Source organism: Phyllopteryx taeniolatus, chromosome 7, assembly GCF_024500385.1.
Source record: "Phyllopteryx taeniolatus isolate TA_2022b chromosome 7, UOR_Ptae_1.2, whole genome shotgun sequence".
Taxonomy (NCBI): Eukaryota; Metazoa; Chordata; class Actinopteri; order Syngnathiformes; family Syngnathidae; genus Phyllopteryx; species Phyllopteryx taeniolatus.
In genome coordinates this window covers 11636323-11657800 of record NC_084508.1, presented here as the reverse complement: position 1 = coordinate 11657800, position 21478 = coordinate 11636323, and the positions used below count along the sequence as shown (strand labels likewise).

General features: G+C 42.7%; 2 protein-coding genes across 5 annotated transcripts; one reads left to right on the top strand and one right to left on the bottom strand.

The window, feature by feature from the left end:
* Positions 1-648: 648 nt before the first annotated feature.
* uap1 (UDP-N-acetylglucosamine pyrophosphorylase 1) lies at positions 649-12851 on the bottom strand. Of its 4 annotated transcripts, XR_009789251.1 has the most exons (12): positions 11559-11638; positions 11139-11435; positions 8954-9158; positions 7813-7988; positions 7563-7735; positions 5425-5618; positions 5202-5342; positions 4040-4228; positions 3844-3885; positions 2757-2869; positions 2582-2648; positions 1107-1163 (listed from the first exon to the last, which is right to left on the bottom strand). XR_009789251.1 is itself a non-coding variant. In XM_061778275.1 (11 exons), the coding sequence occupies exons 2-11, from the start codon at positions 11419-11421 to the stop codon at positions 1071-1073; spliced, it is 1563 nt and encodes a 520-aa protein (XP_061634259.1). In that variant the 5' UTR covers positions 11422-11435; positions 12696-12851; the 3' UTR covers positions 649-1070. The 4 variants fall into 4 exon arrangements, 3 of the variants coding, with proteins under 3 accessions (XP_061634259.1, XP_061634257.1, XP_061634260.1); XM_061778275.1 differs by lacking the exons at positions 2757-2869; positions 11559-11638 and adding an exon at positions 12696-12851 and having other exon boundaries at positions 649-1163; XM_061778273.1 differs by lacking the exon at positions 2757-2869 and having other exon boundaries at positions 649-1163; positions 11559-11625.
* A 203-nt stretch (positions 12852-13054) lies between these two features.
* ubxn6 (UBX domain protein 6) lies at positions 13055-20816 on the top strand. The gene is made up of 11 exons (XM_061778277.1): positions 13055-13371; positions 14469-14626; positions 15657-15721; positions 15798-15920; positions 15996-16093; positions 16399-16474; positions 16579-16663; positions 17229-17448; positions 17511-17641; positions 18161-18309; positions 19080-20816. Exons 1-11 carry the CDS (start codon positions 13289-13291, stop codon positions 19203-19205), a joined length of 1314 nt encoding a protein of 437 aa, XP_061634261.1. The 5' UTR covers positions 13055-13288; the 3' UTR covers positions 19206-20816.
* The last annotated feature ends 662 nt before the right edge of the window (positions 20817-21478 follow it).

Genomic DNA, 21478 nt, shown 5'->3' with positions numbered 1-21478 from the left:
AGTACCGTAGTAGGCCTACATGTTCATCAAAAATAAGGTAGCGGTTTTATCCCACCAAATTTTTGTAAGCCACTGGAACGTTAAGCACAGAACATTCACACAGTGCTTGAATATAGGAATGTCTAAAAAAAAATACTTAATGATTCAATAAAAATGTACTCCATATTAAAAAAATGCAATGTACATTAAAAGTAAATTTAAAAATGCACAATACTGGATTAAAAAACAATGGCTGTATGCATAGATTCAACTAGCTTCATTCTAATATGTTTGACTCTATTTCATGTTTTAAATGTACATTTTATTTGTATTCAGTGATTCTTTTGCACACCACTAGTGGTACTCGTACTTCGCTTTTGAGAATCACTGCTCTAAATAACAAATCTCCAACCTCATACTCAGTGTGGGTATGGTAAATAGCAGCATTAAGGGTATTATCCAGAAGGAAGCCGAGTACCTGGAAAGAGCTCACGCAAGCACAAGCAGAACACGCAAACCCCAAAAGGACGACACTAATCCGCCGTGCTGCTTTGCTGAAAGAAATAACTAAATACAAAATAAACCCCAACAATCTATATAAAGTTGTAGTATTTCAGTTCCCAGAAGGTGAATGGTCACCACAAAAAAAAAACAGAACAGTCTTTCAAACGGTGTTTTTCTTTTTCTTTAATATGGCATCACTTTGAGCAGAGTCATGTTCCATCATCAATAATTAGAAGCTCCCACATCCTGCCTTGTACATGATTCATAAGCCAGATCAGTCCAATTCGATTGTGCTAGAAAAATCATTACGTAAACTAAAGCAGATGTGAAATATACTATGGCAGTATACATTATATAAAAATAAGTCTCATCAGCAAAATAAATAGATGCACCATACCCACAAGCTTTCCTCCCGAAGGACTGTCGTCATACATACACAGAGGGTGCTCACTTCATCTCGCTCGTTTGTTCATTCAGTCGTTTTCTGTGCATGCACTTTGATGGCCATTATTGCACGTTGATGACATCACAGTTTAGCCCCGAGGGGACAAAATGGTTGGCGTTTTTGGATTGGGCTCTCTGGCCGCCTAAACGCCGTTCTTGACCAGCTGGTGGACGCCGCTCTGATCGATGAGGAGCGTTGGGTGGAATTCTCGATCCTTCACCAGCGCTTCCAGACCCTTTTGGGGAACAACGGTAATGCCATTAGGACATAAGCGGGACTAACAATTTGTTTAAATAAGGGGTGGGAAGGCTTTTTGCTCACCAAAATGGAAGCACCACAAATGAACTGAAATGTGTCAACTAGGGGTGTCAAACATGTTTTCAACGTAGGCCACATCGTACAGTGGTGTCTTGAGATACTTGGTCTTAGGAAAGTCAGTTTAGCATAATGCTAACAAACAATACAAAACCCCATACTAACATATAGCTAGCACAAGCCTTTAAGCAACGAATATTTGAACACAAACTATGGAGCAACATGTAGAGAGACAATATAACGATACTCACAGGCATATATTCTTAATCCTTTGGGGAAAATGACAAAAATGTCTATTGAATTGCAGTAAAGAAATGTGGCAAAAACTGTTATTCTATTTAATTGTGTCACTGTCATATTATACGGTGCATTTTTTCTGATTAAAAACATATTACCAACATTTTTTTTTTTTGAGGGAGGATGGAACAGATTAATGATATTTCCATTCATTTCAATGAGAAAAGAGGATTTGGGCTACTAGTGTTTTGAGTTGTGAGGTTAATCACAGAACAAATTATACTCGTATCTCAAGGCACCACTGTAGTTTATTTCAGGGGGCCAGTGATAACGGTGAAATGAATAATTTGATATTTTCTTTTTTCGGAAACCAGTCATTTGTCTTCTTTTTAGGAAATGAATGATGAACTGCAACACACTTTGAACAGTCTAAATGAACATATCATATTAACGCACATACCCAACTAATTCTGAAATCAGAAGTCAAGGATAATAGTTGATGTTTCTGTAAAAATGAACCAAAAAAACATGCTTATAGTATCTTAATGTTATTATCACATATGACAATTTGAAATTTTGGTCCAGATTTCAGCAAGAATCATGGAAGTTGATGCACATGATTTGCTTTTGCGGGTCACTTGGCGATCGGATCTGGCCCCCGGGCCTTGAGTTTGACGTGGTCTAAATTATGACATCTGCCAGCCAGAAGCTAAACTGTCCCTTACCTAATATAGTGTGTGTGTGTGTGTGAACCCTAACAATCCCCACCAAAATACATTATTTCCCTTGTATTTGTTTATCATTTGCACGGCTAGTTTTGAACAGGAGTCAAGGAAAAGCTATGGCAAGTTTTCGCAGGCAATATTAAATGACGTGTCTTGGATGACTAGCGTTCCATTCGACTCTGACGTGGTCGCATGGTGTGTGTCCATGTTTACACTCCGGGTCGCCCTAGGTTTTTGCCAACATTTCTCAATAAATAGTCCACTTGATTGAATTTTATAGGAAAAAAATGCAATGTTGGAACAAATGTTTATTATATGTATAGCATTTGCGTTAGATATTTTTGTGCTCAACCCCTGCTTTAATATAAAGTCTTACCTCCCCCCCATAGGACACCAGCGGGGAGATTTCACATTTGATTGGCAGGTCAGTTCCATCCTTTAGGCTGGATGAGGGAGGGATGAGAGAAAATTAAACAAGTGTTACAGAAATGGGTGCAAAAGGCTGCAAATCCTCAGCAATCCTTTGTGATTTTTTTGAAATAGTTCGTTACCAAAAGGAAGGAAGGGGCAGTCAGAAGATGAATGACTGCTCACACGCTCGTATGTCTACAACACTTGTGAGCCCGGCATGCCGCCACAGCTTCATCATTCAATTTGTTTAATACTAGAAAAATTACGAGGGGGAAGAAAACATTTCAGTAATCAGTCCTACCCAGCGTGTTGGGAAGACTGGGGAGTGAGAGAGATGAGACATGATTGAGGAGGAAGAAAAACATTCATAATCAAGTGCATTTGCACCGGAGAAGAATTCATCATTATGCTCAACAACAGTTGCGATTAGCATGCAGTACATGTCGCCGTCATGCTCCGCTGCCACTGATTTCGCGGCCGTTTCCTTGATTTCAAAAGTGTCAATAGACGAAAAAAGATTGGAAGTCGAAAGTGCTGACGGTACAGAGTATAAAGTTTCCGCCAGGCGGTACAGTTCAGTTCACTTTGAAACGGTGAGCTCTCACCTAGCTTGTTTGCGATGTAAAATGGATACAGAAAGTGTTTGCCTGTGCTTTTTACACAAAAAGCCAACGAAGGCAGAATACCTTGCACAATGGTCATTGCACCGGTCTATTGCAATATTAGTCATTGGAACTGTTCTAAGTGCTAGAGGACTCTGCATCTTTTTGCACAATTGTTTTTTGTCAATGTCTTTATGTCTCCAAAGTGTTCTGTAAATTGACAGTCTGTTGTACTAGAGCGGCTCCAACTACCGGAGACAAATTCCTTGTGTGTTTTGGACATACTTGGCAAATAAAGATGATTCTGATTCTGATTATAGTGTTAGTGTCTGGCGGGGCGTATAAAATACTTTGTGGGACAGCGACAATTGCTTTCAACACTTTGGGAAAAGTTAGTCCCTGATTTCTGGACAGCGGCTATCAATCATCAGTGTTGTAACTGGTCTCGAGACCACATTTTGAAGGTCTTGGGTCTTTTTTCGAACTTCGAAGGCAAAATTGCACACACTAACAAAGTGAAGCTAACTGTACTTGCTTGGAGGAAAGCAGCGCTTAAAGAAAACCAAAACCATCTGCATGCACTCAAAACTGTCGGGGGCGGGGTGGGGGTGGGGGGGATAATTACTTTCTTCTGCCATCATCTGTGACACGGCCTTCTGCTCCAGCTCTGGAAACATTTGGCAGGGGGGAACACAGGGGAGCAAGACCAAGCATGAGAGAATGGCACAGCGAGAGTGTGAGGCTGAACACACACAAAAAAACAAACAAAACAAAAATCCACAAACAAGGGATGCATCCAACGAGGCGCACCACGCGCTCACCTGGGTATGGCGGGCACGCGCGTGCCATTCTCATCGATGAAGTGGCCGCCCGCGTTCAGCACCCAGCGGTGGTGGAGGGACATGAGGGCGTGTCTAGCGGTGGTGGGCGTGTCCTTCCCGTCTTGGCGGTCGGCGTTCTTCAGCGGGGAGAACTCGTCCTCCCTCAGCACCTCGTACACCACAAACGTCCTGTTGGGTGGCACACGAACAGCAGTCTTTACGTTAGCCGAATGATGGCTTGTATGTCGAATGATGGCTTGTATGTCGAAAAACTCAAAAGGCATGACTGTAATGCTTTTGAGGGCATTTCTTTTTAAGGTTTACAGTGCGTTTTCCAACGGAAAATATGTGCCTTGGCTCAATAAAGGGAAACACTGGTATAGGGTGTCATTAGATGGTGCAGGTGTACACGTGAGGCTAACGGCGTTGGTTTCAGGCCAAGAAAAGAAAACACGAGCTCTTTTGGCTCCAGACTGAAGAAGGGAAAGAAAAAAAGCCCGTCTGGATTCTGCTTAAGGCACCAGTCCTGGTACAACTGTCAAGCACCCAAATCAAAGCAAAGAGTACTTTCCTGCCCCTTCACTTTGAAATGCAGCAAAACAACCTCGAAGGGAACTGGACACGTTCATTACTGTGAATGTAAAGCTATATTAGCAGTGGCATGATTTTGGGTTGATGTCATGTATCATTATTGGAGGAGGTGAGTCTTCCGCATACCGTGTGCTGACTGGACTTTCGGGGAAAAGGGCATGACTGAGGCACGGGTGGGTATTTGCACACCACGCATCAGGTGACAGTTCCAATATGTAAGAATCAGACATCTGTAGGCACATCAGATCTACCCATCAACGTGAGCCTGACTTCGTCATAATACGCAGAGGGATAATGTATGCTGCCAACAGTTTATTACGACGTAACATTTACAATTTGAAACTTTAATACTAACAGACTGCTGAAATTTCGATATGGTTGCAATACAGAGTTGTATCTTATATGGAATCCTATGTACAGTATGACTGTTACAAAATACTAAATATTTGGGCGTAAATTATTATGAATAAAAGAATATGTTCGGACCGTCAGTAACTTTTGCTGAGGGGCCTTGACTGATGAATGATGATCACAATTAGAGTGTAAATCCAGAGTATGCCATCACACATACTTGGCAAACTGGAAGATGTCAAAGACAAATTTTTCCATTTTGATCCCATTGGGTTTGTCCGGAGTGACGAGTTGACCCTGGGCATCCACAAACGGGATCTTCTTCCGGGCCACGTGGTGCTGAAGCTTTGGTTCGTACTTCCTGATGGGAGAGACCAACAATAAGATTGTTCCAACACAAGTGAATTGAGTTGAAGGGAAGGGGGGGTCCTCAATGGGCTTACTCTACTATGTCTTTAAGAAAAGAGAAGCTGAAGAAGTGATTAGCCACGTTGCCCGCGTTGAACATGAGGCGGCCATCGGCGCTGCGCTTTTCGGCCGTGGCCAAGGTGATCTCGCTGTACTCCACCACCTGATAAAGCCCGTCCACCTTGCACACCACACCCACGGCCTCTGTCGGGTTGCTTTTCTCCACCACCTAAAAAAGAGGATGGCGCCGATTAGTAACACAGTGGGGAACCTCCAAAGCATCAATGTAGACCAAAGGTGTCCGGAAGGAATATGCCTTCAGCGTACACATTTGGGAGATGGTTCTGTCATGATGCGTCCCCATAGTGTCAGTGCCATCTTGGTAGACCTCATTGCAGCTAGCATTAAAAGATTAACGCCGTGGCTTTTTTGTGAACAAATTACTTCTGTTTGGGTGTGAATGGTGTCATGCATCTGTTTGTGCCTTCTTGTCAGAATATCACACGACATGTTGTTGTAGTTCCTCCTCCCACATTCCAAAATATGCATGTTAGCTTCACTGAAGACTTGAAATCATTCATTAGTGTTCATTTTGGTCTATATGTGCCCTGTGATTGGCTGGCAAGCAATATTATTATCACTGGGCATGATAAGACATTGCAATAAAATTTAAAAAAAAAAAGCCTAAATCACATAAGAGACCAAGAACTGGCCTACAACTTCTACTACATGAAGATAAAACTGCCACAAAAAGATCACATTTCCACTCTGTGAAAGCAGCAATTTGCACTGAAAAGAGAGAAAAAAAATGTCCCCTAGTGCCTAATGACAGAGTACTGATGAGGGGGTTGGTGAGCGGACCGGGTCAACGCTCGCCGGGAAGCCACATGAACTGCCGAGGGAACTTAATATAGGGGCTGCGCACTGATCCCGAAAACCCTACCGAAACGGCACATCATTTTCAAGATGTGAAAATTACATTTTGCAGATAAGGTGATGTGGGGAAAGAAACCAAAGACTCATAAGAGGCACACGAAATCCAGATAGAAACGCTGGTCATGTGGCGATAAACTGTCAGGACACAAATAGCGGGGCTCCTTCCATTACAAGTTAATGAGGACCTTTTAAAGGAGAGGTCAACAAGTGTGCGTTTTGTGGATTTTTATTTTTTGTTGTTGTTGGGGGGCGGGGGGGGGGGGGGGGGGGGGGGGTGACACTTATTCAAAAAGAGCGAGCAGCCAAAAAACAAAAACAAACAAAAACAAACCTGTTATTTTCAATGGGGAAATGTGTTTTAAAATACAAACAACCAGAAAATGTTTTTGGAAAATCCTAAGTCACTTGCGTAACATAAATATGCATTTGTGCTGACGCATACATAGTCATGTCTGTCTGGTGTTGTGAACTAAAACAGTCCTAAGTGATGAGGCAAAGAAGGAGTCGCCTTCATTGTTACCCAATGATGACTCACAATAAATAGGACACTACTCAGGTCAGAAAGGATCTTTCAATCTTAAATCATACGATTCACTGGCAGCTAAACTAGAATGTGATATAAACAGCCCTTTCGATGTATCAAACATGTATTTATAGCACAAAGCATAAAAACACCCCAAAACAAAACACCACCAAAAAAAAGCAACGTGAATGCTGAGGGTGTGTACTCAAGGAGACTAAGTGGCATTTATCCCCACCTGCTGGTAGGTTGTGGAAGGTGCAGTTTTTCTCCATTGGAACTACATGTAATGTTAAAACAGATGGATTTGTCTCAGGCTCCAACTGTTGCTGCAATTTCACAAGCAACGTCTTCAGACTTGACCATTCTTAGAAGAGTAGAAAGTTGTTAACCCCGATATAATACCATAAAGCACCGTCAAACGAGTCATCTGTTACAAGAACAGAAAGGTGTTTGCAGAGTGATACTACCACGAGTGGTGTTTTACAGGTATTTCTGGAATGACTGGACTGTGATGTACTTTATAATAAGTGCATTTCTGGTAGCACCTGCTTGGTCAAATTTATTTGCATATGTTATTGAGCTATACTGACCAGCCGGACCTATTCAATTCTATTTTTTGGTTCTGCGGATATATTTTGCAGGAAGTTTGATTGAAGTTCAAGTAAATTCACCATCCTGTGTGGAACAGGAAGGGACAGCAAGTGCGAAACTGACCTTCGCGCCACAGTCTGCTTCCTTCTCCACACAGAAACCGACAAATGCTGGGTCAGCCACTTTGACCAGGATGTTATCCACACAGTACACATGTATGAACTCAATCCCCCTCCGCTGCATGTCGGCCAAGATGCCCTGTTTGCCCAAGGCTCTGTACAGACCCCCGTTCCCGTCTGAAACACAGGAAGAGTCTTTTTGCACAAAGTCTACAAACTCAAGACACTAAGACTAGACAACAGGTGCAAATTACCAGGGGCCATGGACAGCTTGCATTTACTCTCCAGGATGATCTTGCCGTCGTAGTCCATGGCTGGTAGCATGCCCTGCTGGAAGATGATGATGTTGCTCTTTTCCAAGCCAAAGTAGTTATGGCGCGAGAAGAACTCCTTGGTGGATTCCATGGTCCTGCCGCTGGTCATAATGTACCTGAAGGTAACACCCACCAGGTGTGGTGAAAAAAAAAAAAGCTTGCCATGTGTGGCTATTGCCTGGCACATTATGGTTTTCAAAGTTGGATGTTTAGGATTGCGTGGCCTTGGCGAACGTCAGCACGATACTGAATACCATTCTAGTTATCGAGTCCATAACATTAGGTGACGTGCTATTTCCGACATACAGTACTTTCTTCAAACAGTGGCTTCCACTCTAACAGATGTGTAAATTGTCCACTTGAAAAAACGTTGCACCTCCAATAGATGCCTCTTTTTTTGCCCATTAGGGAAAAATCACAGTGGTGCCACACGATGGTTGTGACTACATTTACTAGTATGTCTGAGTTGAACGGGTGCATTATATGCTTGAATAAAATGAACACTACACCTCAAATAGACGCCCCCTTTTCCCACCTTTTTACTACGACGTCACACTGTTAGACGGGTGCGTCATCCACTTAAATAAATGCCGCACCTCAAATAGACACCACCACTCAGGGGGAAATGAGATGGTGCTGCTTGGTGGCTATGATTTCCCACTTCTATAAAATCCTAGTTAGACAAATAGACGCCTTCATTTTATACCCCAGGGAAAAAAACGGGCGGTGCGGTGGATGTGTGTGATTACCTTGACTATGATCTCATGGTTACGTACATGTGCGATGCCCACTTCATGAAATAAATGCCCCACTTCAAATTGACACTCCTTTTTTCACTCCGGGTTAAAAAAAAAAAAAAAAACTAACAAAAAAAACGTGGTGATACTGGGTAGACGCCGCCTTCCTTCCTTTATGGCATCGGTCATATTTCTTAATAATGTCCTTGACTCCACAAGGAACTTCCTTTATTGTTGATTCAGATATTTATACAACCCAGTATTATGATCCATTGAATCGTTGACGCTAGGGCACAGAGTTAGCACGACGGTTACAAAAAAAATAAAGTGAACTTTAGTCTTACCAAGGAATGATGCATTTACGCTTGTGCTTCCCCTCACTCAGCTGCTGCAGCTTGAAAATGCGCTCCGCCTGGATTTGAAAGAGGGTCTTGTGGGACGGAAGCTCCACGTCATACATGCCTTTGGGGTAGGAGACCCCCAGTCTGGTTCCCTGACCGCCAGCCAGCAGCAGCGCCGCCACTTTACCCTGGGAAATGCATTCCAGACCTGAAAGGGCAAAAAAAAAAAAAAAAAAGCAGATTTTTATAACATATAACATCTCCATTCAGATTAGATTGCTGAACAAGTCCACTGATGGTGAGTTCATGCTTACAAATTAGCATTATATCTAATCTGTAAGAATGATCATTGTACATTTATATTACCTTCATTAATAATTACAACAGAAACGCAACAATAAGTACACCTGCACTGTCGCGTGATATATTAAGTGTGGGTTTCTAGGGTTGGGCGAGGTGGCCTTAAAATAAAATCTCGGATTTCTTTAACAAAAACTTTATTTTCAATCAAATTTCTCCTGCATTTAAAGAATAAGAAAATGATAATGACATTATTTTGAAGAAGTTTGCCTTTTTTTCTCCTGATACCAAAGAAGCTTTGAAACAGTTTTTCTTTACCACTTCCTCAGAAGTAAATAAATAAATGAATAAATCTGTCTTTACAGATAATGTGAAAATAAGTGTTTCCTCTTGTTATAAAAAAATTCAATAAAATCAATAAAAATAAGTAAAAAGAAAAAAGAAAAACTCTTTTTGTCAGAACGTGTGGCATATGTAAACACGATCCTTAATTAACATTTTGAACATTCGACAATTTAAGGTCATAAAATGAGCTGTCCAACTGCATGGGTAAGGCTCGTCCATCTGTTAAAAGTGTCGCAGCACTTCCAGCTCTTTTATTGTCTTTTCTAATGTAAAGTTGCACAGGTGAGGTATGGCGACCTCAACAAAATATCCAGGGAATCCACTCACATTGTCTGTTTCGTAGCAGGACTTAAAAGTCGCTAGTCGTTTTTTTGTTTTTTTTGGTGGGGGGGGGGGGGATATAGTAGGTGAAGGGCCGCATAAGTCGCTAAACCAGTTCCTCTCTGTTCGCAATCATCGTGAATCGATTGAAAAACATTGATTAATCACCCAGCCCTAGCGGTTTCTAATATTTCTACTCATTATTTTTATGCAGCTTTTGTATTGGATCTCACAAGCATCCGGTAAAGTGTATCTCACCTCTGGTATGGATTACGGTGTAATGAAAAAATGAGTCAAACAGAGAAAAAAAATAACGCAATGAGAAATGAAGTGACGTCGACAAGTTTTTTTTATTTTTTTTTTAATGGTGCTCGAGTGCTTTATGGATTCATAAAGTTTATGGCCGCTCTGCTTTATCTTACGTAAACTGCTGCTATGTGACTCCATTCGCAACGGGCCTTTGTCGAAAGAAAAACAGTGACTTGGGCGGACCCGCTAGACTTTGACTAGTCTCCCAAACCTATAAACACGCACGCCTTTTTCGCATGTGATTTCCTGCTGCTGGAGCGCAGTGACCTCATCAGCGAGGGTCAAAAAACACGCTCGGGTCTACGTCAGAAAGATGAAATCAAAACCAGATGAGCACCACTACCACCACAACAGCCACCCTCCACCCCTCTGTTGCAATCTTCCTGGTGGGAGGCAAAACTTAACGGACCACCGTAAACAGGATTGCGCAAAGTATATAATGAGCAGAAGATGACTTTTGGGGGAAGGAAAAGAAAAAAGAAAAAAAAAAGGACCCTGTTCAGTGACGCTGATTGACATCACTTGCTGCCATAGAGAATAACCTAAAATTTGAAATAAAATTTTAAAATGAGTATTTGTTCCGGGCTCAAATTTTTATCACCATAAAACATTTATTAACTATACAGCTGATGTTTTAAGTAACATCGTAACACATGTATAACAGTTAAAAGTTAACTACTGTATGATTAAAAAAAAAATAAGTCAAAACTACTCAGCCCTTTGACAACGCCTGACATGACGCGTAACAACAAAAAATAGTTTCTCTGGTCATCTCCATGCCATTAGCCAGTATGCTTCTGGGTTTTTTTTTTTTTTTTTATGTAATTGCACTTTGGATGCTGGTTCTCACATCATTCCCAAGAAAAGTGTAGGTATCTAATAACTGATTACATCCTCAAAATAACTGGATCACCTTTTTCCTCCCAGCGTTTAAGACTTGCTCTGTCCCTCGTCACACTCCCCTGCACGTCCTGGGCCACCGGTTCCATGCGGGCGTCCATCTTCTCGTTCTTGCCGTCGCAGCCGGACAACTCCATGGCCCTCTTGAAGAAGCCATTGACCTCCTGAAAGTCTATCCCCTGCAGCTCCTGGTTCAAGGCGGCGCACTCATCGGGGCTCAGCTTGTCACAGAAGCGCAAGAGGTGAGACTGTTCGGCCTCTGTCAACCTCCCGAGGAGTCTGCTGTTCGGGTCCATGGTCACTAATGTGTCTGGTGACAAAGAAAGATGGTACAAACTGTAAATTAAGTTAAATTTCATTTTATTCAATTCTTACCGGCCATACAAGGGTAAAATTAATTGAATCACTGCTAATATCAATCCATTTTCTGTACCACTTATCATCATTAGGGTTGCAGGTGAACTGGGGCCTGTCCCATCTCACTTTGGGGCGAGAGGCTGGATACAGTCTGGATGCCGGCCAATTGCAGGGAATATATAGAAAAATTAGCATTCACACTCACGTTCACACCAATGGACAATTTATCGAGTCTTCGGTGAACCTAACATGGATCTTTTTGGAATGTGGGAGGAAGCCGCAGTATCTCCACACAGTAGGGCCGAGCAGAGATTCAAACACTGAATGTCTGAGGCAGACGTGTTTAACACACTGTCCTGATACTAAAATAACACAACAATAAAGGGTCCTTTTTTTTTAACTGCTTTCAAAAAAATGTCTACAGAGGCTCACATGAAAGTGCTTTCGCAATTTCAAGGCGGTATCACGTTTAATTTCAATCAGGGACAGTAAGTAAATGTGGAGATAATTGCAAGGGTGGAAAAAAACATGACTGGTCATTGCTAGTTGAGAATGAGATAACATGGACCCAAGTTCAGAAATGGAATGAGGAGGTGGAAAGAAGGAACAGCATGTGATGTGTTCATAAAAAAGAACAGTCTGATCAAAACGGTGACATTGACTTCCCGAAAAGACTCCTACAAATAAAATATATTATTGTAATTTATAAAAGAAAAAAAACCGTGAACATACTCGGCTTTTTAAAAGCACAGTGACATTTCTGGTCATGGGTGGGGTGGTTGATTGATGGTTGGCACAGCCAACAAGTCTTTTGACTTCTTGAATTGAAAAGACGAAGTGAAACATTAAACCTGTTAAAGCAACCTGCTCGTCCACGAACCCTGAACATATCATCAGTTTACAAAGCTGTGAAGTTGACATGCAGCAGCGCCATGCATTAGCCTTTACGAAGACAACTTTTGCCCATATTTGACACTGTAACTATCTATTAAGCTGAAATAGAGAATAGGAGCGCAGTATTCGCAAGGTAAATAAACAATTGTGCGTTTACAACGTGATTAAACAGGGCAAGTTTATTTTAGAGGCTAAAATGTGCAAATCAACAAACATTGCGTCGGCTTGAGCAGCGTACCAGACGCGGGAAGTAGCTTAGTTAACTGTGAAATAACTCAACGAATACATAAAATAGGCGTCAATTAACAACAAAACTCACCGAGTGGGAGTGTCACTCCTGTGTCGGACGACGTTTAACGCCACAAATGAGACTTTCTTGTCCGGGTTTGAACGCATCACAACCCGGACACCACCTCCTTCTACGTCACGATTGACGTGGCAGGAGGACATCCGATGCTGCCTTCAGGTGAGCCTTGTAAATCCCAATTCATGACAAAGTAACAGAAGATGCCGCTATTTTTTGTTTGTTTGTTTGTTTGTTGGGGGGTGTATTGTAGTGTTTCGTGTTTATTTATTCATTTTTTTTATCTTTTATTTATTTATTTTTTGCAGCTGTTCCACCGGTAACCTACACTCGTAAGCTTTACTCGGAACACGGCGCTTCCTCATTCTCCACCAATCACACGCCACTCTCACATCATATTACTTCATGGACTCTTCCGGAATTCAGCAAAGACAACCGATAAACGTTCACTTTACTGTCTCTCGTATAAGACTCAAGGTGGCAGCACTCGCAAGTACGAGAGGCGACCGCGAGAGACATCATCGCAGAAGAAGAAGAAGCAGCTTTGTTGACATCCTCCTCTCAGCTGAAATCTCTGCCTGTTTGTCGTTCTCGCCTCTCGAAAAGACATGAAGAAGCTTTTCGATGACATCAAGAAGGACATCAAATTTAAATCGGCGGGCCCTGGGAAGAAGCTCACGGAAGATAGCAGGTAAATGGCAACCCCCGGCCCCTCCATCCCGCTGTAGCGCGAGCTAGCCGAACGGCTAAAAATAGAACGTTAGTGACGCGACGTATCACGCTTCCTTTCGATAAGCCTCAATCGATCGGCATTTGTTTGGGTCCCAATGGTACACCTCATTGAACACGACCTGTTGTCGTTAGCTGTTAAGTAATGTCATGATTCAGTCAGAGCAGACGTCTAATTGGAGGTTGGCTAACGGTAAATCCTACACAATCTTATTAAGTCATGTGACCACACTTACAGCCCCCTTCTGCTCCATAATGAGATATAGGAAGTGTAATCTTATCTGCATTAGGACAAATTCTGGAGTGTAATGTAGTATATCTAGCATTCACCCCATTTTAACTTGGGACAAACTCACACAGTGCAGCACTCATCCATGCGTGCAACCTTCCTGACTTTGTGGCCTATTTTGAGTTATCTTGCAGAGTGGAATTTCATTCATAAACTGGCACAATTACATTATTATAGTCCTGTAAAAGATGGCCGGTTATCTTCTCTAATGAGGGAAGTCAAAATTCACAACAGGTGTTTGCTCCTTGAATCGACAGATACATTTTCAAGGAACGTCCGCTTCTATGCCTTTCTGTGACCCTTCCAGTGTTTGTGTTGCAGCCTATTGATGACAGAACATCCTGTTGGAAACCTCGTAATGGCGAGGTACTGCCGATCAATTGTTAGGTGTCGTCTTGGTCCCATAATGTCAAAATGTAGACAAACACCTTGTGTGGTATTTTGCTGTTCAGCTCCTTGTTAGGGAACAGCAAGTTGTGCAAAAAGTACTGAAACAATAAACAGTTGGACATGTGATGACATTCAAAAGTTTAAAGAAGTGCAAATAAAGCTCAACTGTACCATTTATAGTGTATTTTTGTTTGTCTGATATTCCTAACTTTTTTGAGGAGTGTGTTATGCATTTTCTTCACAATTGCAAATAAAACAAAATAGTTGTTTAATTTCACACTTGATGGGTGGACAGGCACCCCACACACTCAACTATTTCTATACTGTACAAGTAATTTTACATGACTATGTGGGCTTTCTGTACTGTGCTACAAAACAAGTGCGCCTGAGAGAGGGCAGAGAAGCTCTGGCGGCAAGCAGCATCACCGCGATGCTCCCAGCGAAGGATCCCAACGGGCGGGAGCGGCAGCGCTGGCCAGGGTCGAACAGCATCAGCGCCCAAAGGTCCACACCTCCCAGGACGCCATCAGGAACCAGGGTGAGACATACGCAAACCACTGCCATCGACGTAGGTGTGCGACGAGCGTCACTAGCCTCTTTTTTTACACGACGAGCCTACAAAATTGCCACATCAGAGCCGTAGCAGAAAATCCAGTGAAGCGGGATACTAGTTTTTTATTTTTTTTAGATTTCTATAGGCGGCACGGTGGCCGACTGGTTAGAGCGTCAGCCTCACAGTTCAATCCCCGGCCCCGCCTGTGTGGCGTTTGCATGTTCTCCCCGTGCCTGCGTGGGTTTTCTCCGGGCACTCCGGTTTCCTCCCACATCCCAAAAACATGCATTAATTGGAGACTCTAAATTGCCCATAGGCATGACTGTGAGTGCGAATGGTTGTTTGTTTGCATGTGCCCTGCGATTGGCTGGCAACCAGTTCAGGGTGTACCCCGCCTCCTGCCCGATGACAGCTGGGATAGGCTCCAGCACGCCCGCGACCCTACTGAGGAGAAGCGGCTCAGAAAATGGATGGATGGATGGATGGATAGATTTCTATAGACATTTTTTTCCCAGTTAAGAGGAAATCTCTTACCTTGCTGACAGTTTCAGATGTCACTCCAGCCTTCATCAGAGCTGTCACTGCTTCCTGGTGTGACATGTCTAAAAACAGCTGATTGGGTCAGGAAACCTGAAAAATGAAATTCCCCGCCCGACCGAGTACGTAGAACAAAGATGGTAGTCTCGCAGTGAAGATGTATCAAAACAACATTTGTACTAAATTGACAGTGATTACTACTTTCCTACTAGCCAGGGCTTTGGGGCCATTTTTTGGGGGGGGGGGCATTTTAGAGTGTTAAAGAAAGAGCATGAAAAACTGTGAATAGGTGAGTTTTTCAGCAAATAGCAGAGGATAGGTTCCACGGACAAAAACATGAATAGGTGAATTTGTGAAGAACCCGCGAATAGAAGTGCACTGAATGTTGCCTCCATTGCGTCAAGATGCAATGACACATTTATGTTGTTACATTGTTGTAAACGTACCATAACATGCATGCGTTTACACTGGCTTACAGTGAAACGAGAGCTGGAGGCCGAGGCCGCTGCGGTTGCCGGAAAGGACAAGGCAGCAACTGCAGAGGTACTGTCGGATGTTTAAATCAGCCTGGAGTCGAACGACACGGTGTGCAGTGATAACTTCTACCCCCCACCAACAGGGAACCGACGTCGCCACGAAAGAGTGTCTCTCTGTGTCCGGCGTGTATTTCACCTGCCCACTAACAGGAGCCACCCTAACCAAAAGCCAGCGGGATGCCCACATCAAGGAGGCCATTTTGATGGTATCCACCTCAAAAGATATTCCCTCGGTTTACTGAGTGCCAAAACCGTAGTGTAACATTCACTTTTTTGGTCAGCGATTCGAGGAGGATGACATGGAGGCATCCGTCATGATGATTCACACGTTTAACAAAGACAAAGAGAAGGTGAAGGCGGCCGTGGACATCATAAGCAAGTAAGAGGGCTGAAAATGTGATGCTCATTGGAGGAGGCGAATGAATCCTAAGCATGGTACACACACACACACACGTAGTGATTTCTAAGATCTTAACTGATTTTTTAAGTGGGCTAGAGCCTACACATGATGAGGAAATAATCAGCAAATGTGTGCTTCCTGCTTTTAGAGTGTTACGGAGAAGCTATGCTAACGCTAAACGTAGTAACTAGATTGCATCAGCAAAATGCTTCAATTTGGTGCAGTTGTCTTATGTATGTATGAACTGTACCCTGCTTTAGACACTTTCCTCCTTTTTTCCACAGGTACGTTGAAAATATTTGTAAGAATCCTTCAGAGGAGAAATACAGGAAGCTTAAACTCAGCAACAAAGTCTTCCAGGTGTGTGGTGCTTTTCTAATTTAGTGGTGATTACTGCCTCATGGCGGTTGGAGGGCTACATTGCATGTGTTTCCTGATAAGCCATGTCTGTTGTGTGGCTTCAGGATAAAGTGCGTTGTGTGGAGGGCAGTAGAGAGTTCCTGCAGGCCCTGGGCTTCATAAGCATGATGCTTCCTGTCGACGGTCAAGGTAAATCAATGACTCTGGGAGCTTAACCAAATAAACAAAAAGTATTGGGATACAGAATCATGGACATACACAAACACATACAACAGATATGATGCAATTTTTTTCAATTCACAGAGTTTTGGAGTGATTCTGATGTCACAGTAGGGTCAAAATTTGAACGGCTTGCTTAAAGACAAATTTTCTGATATAATCAGCACAAGGAAAAATTTAGTTGGTTGTGTAATTTCACGCTTCTTGGGTGGGCTGGCACTTAACAGACCCTAACCCAGAGGTAGGCAAATTTTGGCGCACTAGTTGTATACAGCCCACTCTTTTTTTTTTTTTTATTATTATTATTTTTTTATGATATAAATCGAGCCCAGCAACCATTTCCATTGTTAACGGTCGGTAATATTTGCTGCATTAACATAGCCTTGTTTTTTTTCGGATTGATTACTTCAAATGTATTTTTTCATTAATTTGTCTTTTTAGTAATTGAGCAATAGATTTCATTGTGAATAATACAAATGTTAAAAAGTGAAATACCTCTTTTCTGTCTGGCGCACTTGTGTTTACGGGAGTTTAGAGGAGGAAGAGGAGTTCCTGGTGTTGCCCGAGCAGAGTCCCGACGCCCTGGAGCTGATGAAGGAGAGGCGGGATCGGTTGCAGCGCGGCGAGCCCGTCCGAGCGCGGCTGGACCGGCAGGCTCAGGCCTTCCGGGCGTCGGACAACGCCACTCGCTTCGAGCTGCCGCCGGAGTTCTACAACCTGAGCGCGGAGGAGCTCAAGAAGGAGCAGCAACAGAGGTAGAAATAAACAATTAAGTGGCTTTTCAGGAAAAAGGCTTGAAGTTTTGTGTGTTCGTCAGGAGTGACTTGGTGGAGAAGAACGCCATGCTTCGTACCAAAGCCATGAGGGAGCGAGATGAGCAAAGGGAGAGGAGGAAGTACAACTACACTTTGCTCCGCATTCGGCTTCCTGATGGAAACCTGCTCCAGGGTACACACAATACAATACAATACAACACGATACGCAACAAAGGAACCTCCCAAGTCAAACTCAATCCGTTTGTCGAAAACTATACAATGTTTGAAGTAACCCTTTTAATGTTCTTAACTGGCATACAAGTGTCAACAGAAGTTAAACTGCTTTAATATGAATCCAGAGGAAACACAAATGTGGATCAGTTGGTAGGCCATTCTGTCCACTGACCGAAGGGTTGGTGGTTCGAATCCCGGCTCCGACTGTCCGCTGTCGAAATGCTAACCAGTTAGCGCCCTACCTATCTAACCTACGTATCTTCCTACTTATGTACATACCAAACTTCCCTTCTTTACTGCCTACCTGCGCGAGGTTCACTAATGAGGTTCACTTGATATGCTGACATTATGACAGTTCCATGTCCTCACAGGCAAATTATTCCCACCACATTTTACAAGATGAGGTTCCACTTTCAAATAGCCTTGCCAAAGATTAGCCATTTTCCTAAACAGCGTTCTCGCGTGTGACTGACCGCAGGGACGTTCTATGCCTGGGACCGACTTCCCGTGCTGTTCAGCTTTGTGCGAGACTCCCTGGTGGACGGCTGGCAGCCCTTTGAGCTCATCGCTCCCGGTGGTCACAAGTTGCAAGAGTCCGACGAGGTGGCTCTGGCCGAGTGCAACCTGGTGAGCGATCAACTGAAGAAATCAAGACGGAATTTACTAAGATGTGTGTGGTATAAACAGAAGCCACCATTAAAGGAGATATATTTTTCATTTTCTACACATTTTCAGAACGAGACTAATTTACGATTTAGCTGGTTCCAATTCAAGAACTTTTTTCTTGAAAAAAAAATCAAATAGCAACTTTCTTTAACTATTTTTCAGAATATCAAAACAAATCTTGTATTTAAGGCTCTTTCCTAGTAATATTATTACTTTTAAATACAACTTTACTCTCAGAACACAAAAAGATTTTCCTATATCACAAACTATTTTCTCCTCCTCATAATATTCCTTGGCGGGGGGGGGGGGGGGGGGGGGTATTTTTCATGTAATATTACTGGTTTTCATAAACAAAATACAACTTTATTCTTATAACTTTTGACATTTTTTGTAGTTTTACTATTTTTCAGACCAAAAGAGGATGCGCGTTAGGTTCATTTAAGACTCTTAAATTGTCTAAAGTTGTGAATGCTTGTTCATAAATATGTGCACTGCATTTGACTGGTGACCATTTAAGGGTGTACCCGTGTCTTGCCCAAAGTCTGCCGGGATAGGCTCCAGCTCACCCGTGACCCTAACGAGGACAAGTGCTATAGAAAATGGATGGACATTATTCTAGCTCCTCATTGGCTAAAAGAGGATACAGTTGACGGTTGTTAAATATCTGTGGATGGGTAGCCTCACCCGAGAAGCTCTCAACTCTGTTTGTGTATTTTTTCTTTTCCTTAAAGGTGCCCGCAGCTCTCCTCTCCTTCGCCTGGGATGCCGCCGTGCAGGCGGACATTGCGGCAGCGGGCAGTCAAACTTCGACCCTGCTCAAACCGGAGCTACAAGAGACCATTCGCAATCTGAGCTGAGAGTTGAGAAACTGAAACTGCCCCTCACCAACTGACCAGTCACGCTCGTATCTATTACTGTCGTTGCTCATCATCTTAACAAATGTTAACATTTGCTCACGACACCTAACAGACTGAAGTACAAAGAGATGCGAGTCAGGATGTGTGAATGTACAAATCTGCTGGATCTGTTGCTCCTTTCACACAAAGATCCCAAAACAAAGACGGGCTATTGACACATGGCGTCCCATAATGAGATGGGAATCCCATAATGAGATGATCTGGCGCCACCATCTGGTGTGATGTATAAAAAAAAACTAAAAAACTTGTTGCACGCAGCAGTTGCTTTCAACACAACAGACCGCGGTGGCAGCATAGTGGACTAGTGGTTCGCACATTTTCCACACAGTTTGTAGGTTCTGGGTTTGAATCTCAGCTACAGCTGTGCTTGCTTCATTTAACTCTAAATTGTCCTTTGCTGTAATTATGAATGGAGTGGTTGCCTGTGGACCCTGCAATTGACTGGCAAGCAGTCCAGGGTGTACCATGCCTCTCGCCAAAAAGTCAACTGTAACCATAATGAAAGGAATGGATGGATGGAACACAGGGTAGGAGAAGTGAGGGGTTAAAATTCACACCCATTGTTCAATGTCCTTACACAGGTGCCACGAGAGCCTTTTACACAGCCTGTAAAAGTTGGCATTTGTCCACCTTTTGATGTCACTTTTGTGTGTTAACAGCACTAAAATGGAATCGGAGTATAAAGTCAACCTGGTAGTACAATAATCTCCGCAAATAGGGGCCGAGCCCTGCCGCGAATAGCCAAAAACCTCAAGCAATGCACTTCTCCCTGTGTTGGAAGCAATTATTGCGGTCTGCATTTTATACATCACAACAGACAGCATCTAATTATATGATTGCGAGACGCCATGCCAAGATGGGAAATAAAATATTATGGCGCCTTTGTGGGGACTCTGCATAAAAGGCCGAGGCGGATAAATCCTGTTTGTCGGACACCAATTTTTGACATCTTGTGAAAGAAGCTTCTGATACTACCTCTGAAGGACATGAAATTAATGGGTTGCACCTCATCTTTCCATTTATGCACATTTCACGGTGATTAAAACCCAGTCCACAGGGCCACGTGTCAATAAATGTAGTTTAAAAAAAAAAAAAAAAAAAAAGGCCGGGTGAGTTGTATTTGTTTGTATCAAACATCTACTAGAGGATCTCGTGCAAAATCAGAAACGGCAATGCCATCATCCATCAGTCTGTGATGCTTCAGTATTTTTATTTATATCTCATCTTCCTGCTGAGACATAATGCCTTTATTTTGCTATTGTTTTCTTGTACATGAACCCATTATCACTCCAGCGGAGGGGGACTTAATGCACATTGTTACTTTGACTTCAATCTTCTGTTTCTTCCATCGGACAAAGGTGACAACAAACTACCTCGTATTGCTCGTCTTTCTATCAAACACTGTAATGCAGATCTAGAGAGTTACGGGGCTCTGTAGTTATTGTCACCTAAAAGCTAATTCAACTATTATGTCCTAGCATTTCTCCCTGCTCTCCACGTGTTCTAGTCAACCTGTTTTTCCTGTAATAAAGATTGCTTGCATTGCATCGAGACATTTGTGAGCCTCATTATTTTTGAACCGATTAAATGTTATAAATGCTTACAAAATAAGCATATGTACAGGAGACTTCCAGAGGCAGCATGTCTGCCTCACAGTTCGGAGTTCAAATCTCGACTCTGGCCAGACTAAATTGTTGAGGTTTGAATGAGAGTATGAACAGTTAGATACACTCTGGACTGCTCACCAGCCAATCACAGGGCACATATAGACTAAGAACCATTCATTCACACCAATGGAAAATGATTGAGTCTTGAATTATACTAAGATGCATGTTTTTAGAATGTAGGAGGAAGTTGGGAGTACTTGCAGAAAACATGGAGAACATTTAGCACAGGAGGTCCAGAGCAGATTCAAACCCAGAACTGTGAGGCAGACATGCTTGACACCAGGTCACCGTGAGAACTACCATTAGATACACAAAAATCATCACATCAGACTTCCATAGAGCTGGACTTGTGTGAGAAGTTTCAAGTCATATCAGTCTAATTGGGCAAGGAGTGCAGCCTATTAAAATGTTGCAATTTTGAGGCTATGAACACAAAATGCAGCCATTTGTTTTCTTGTTTAATGAATTTGTCTTGTTCAAGTATGCTTGCACAACAATGCATATTTATATAAAACATCTTCACTGGCTGTAACTGTACAAGGACAG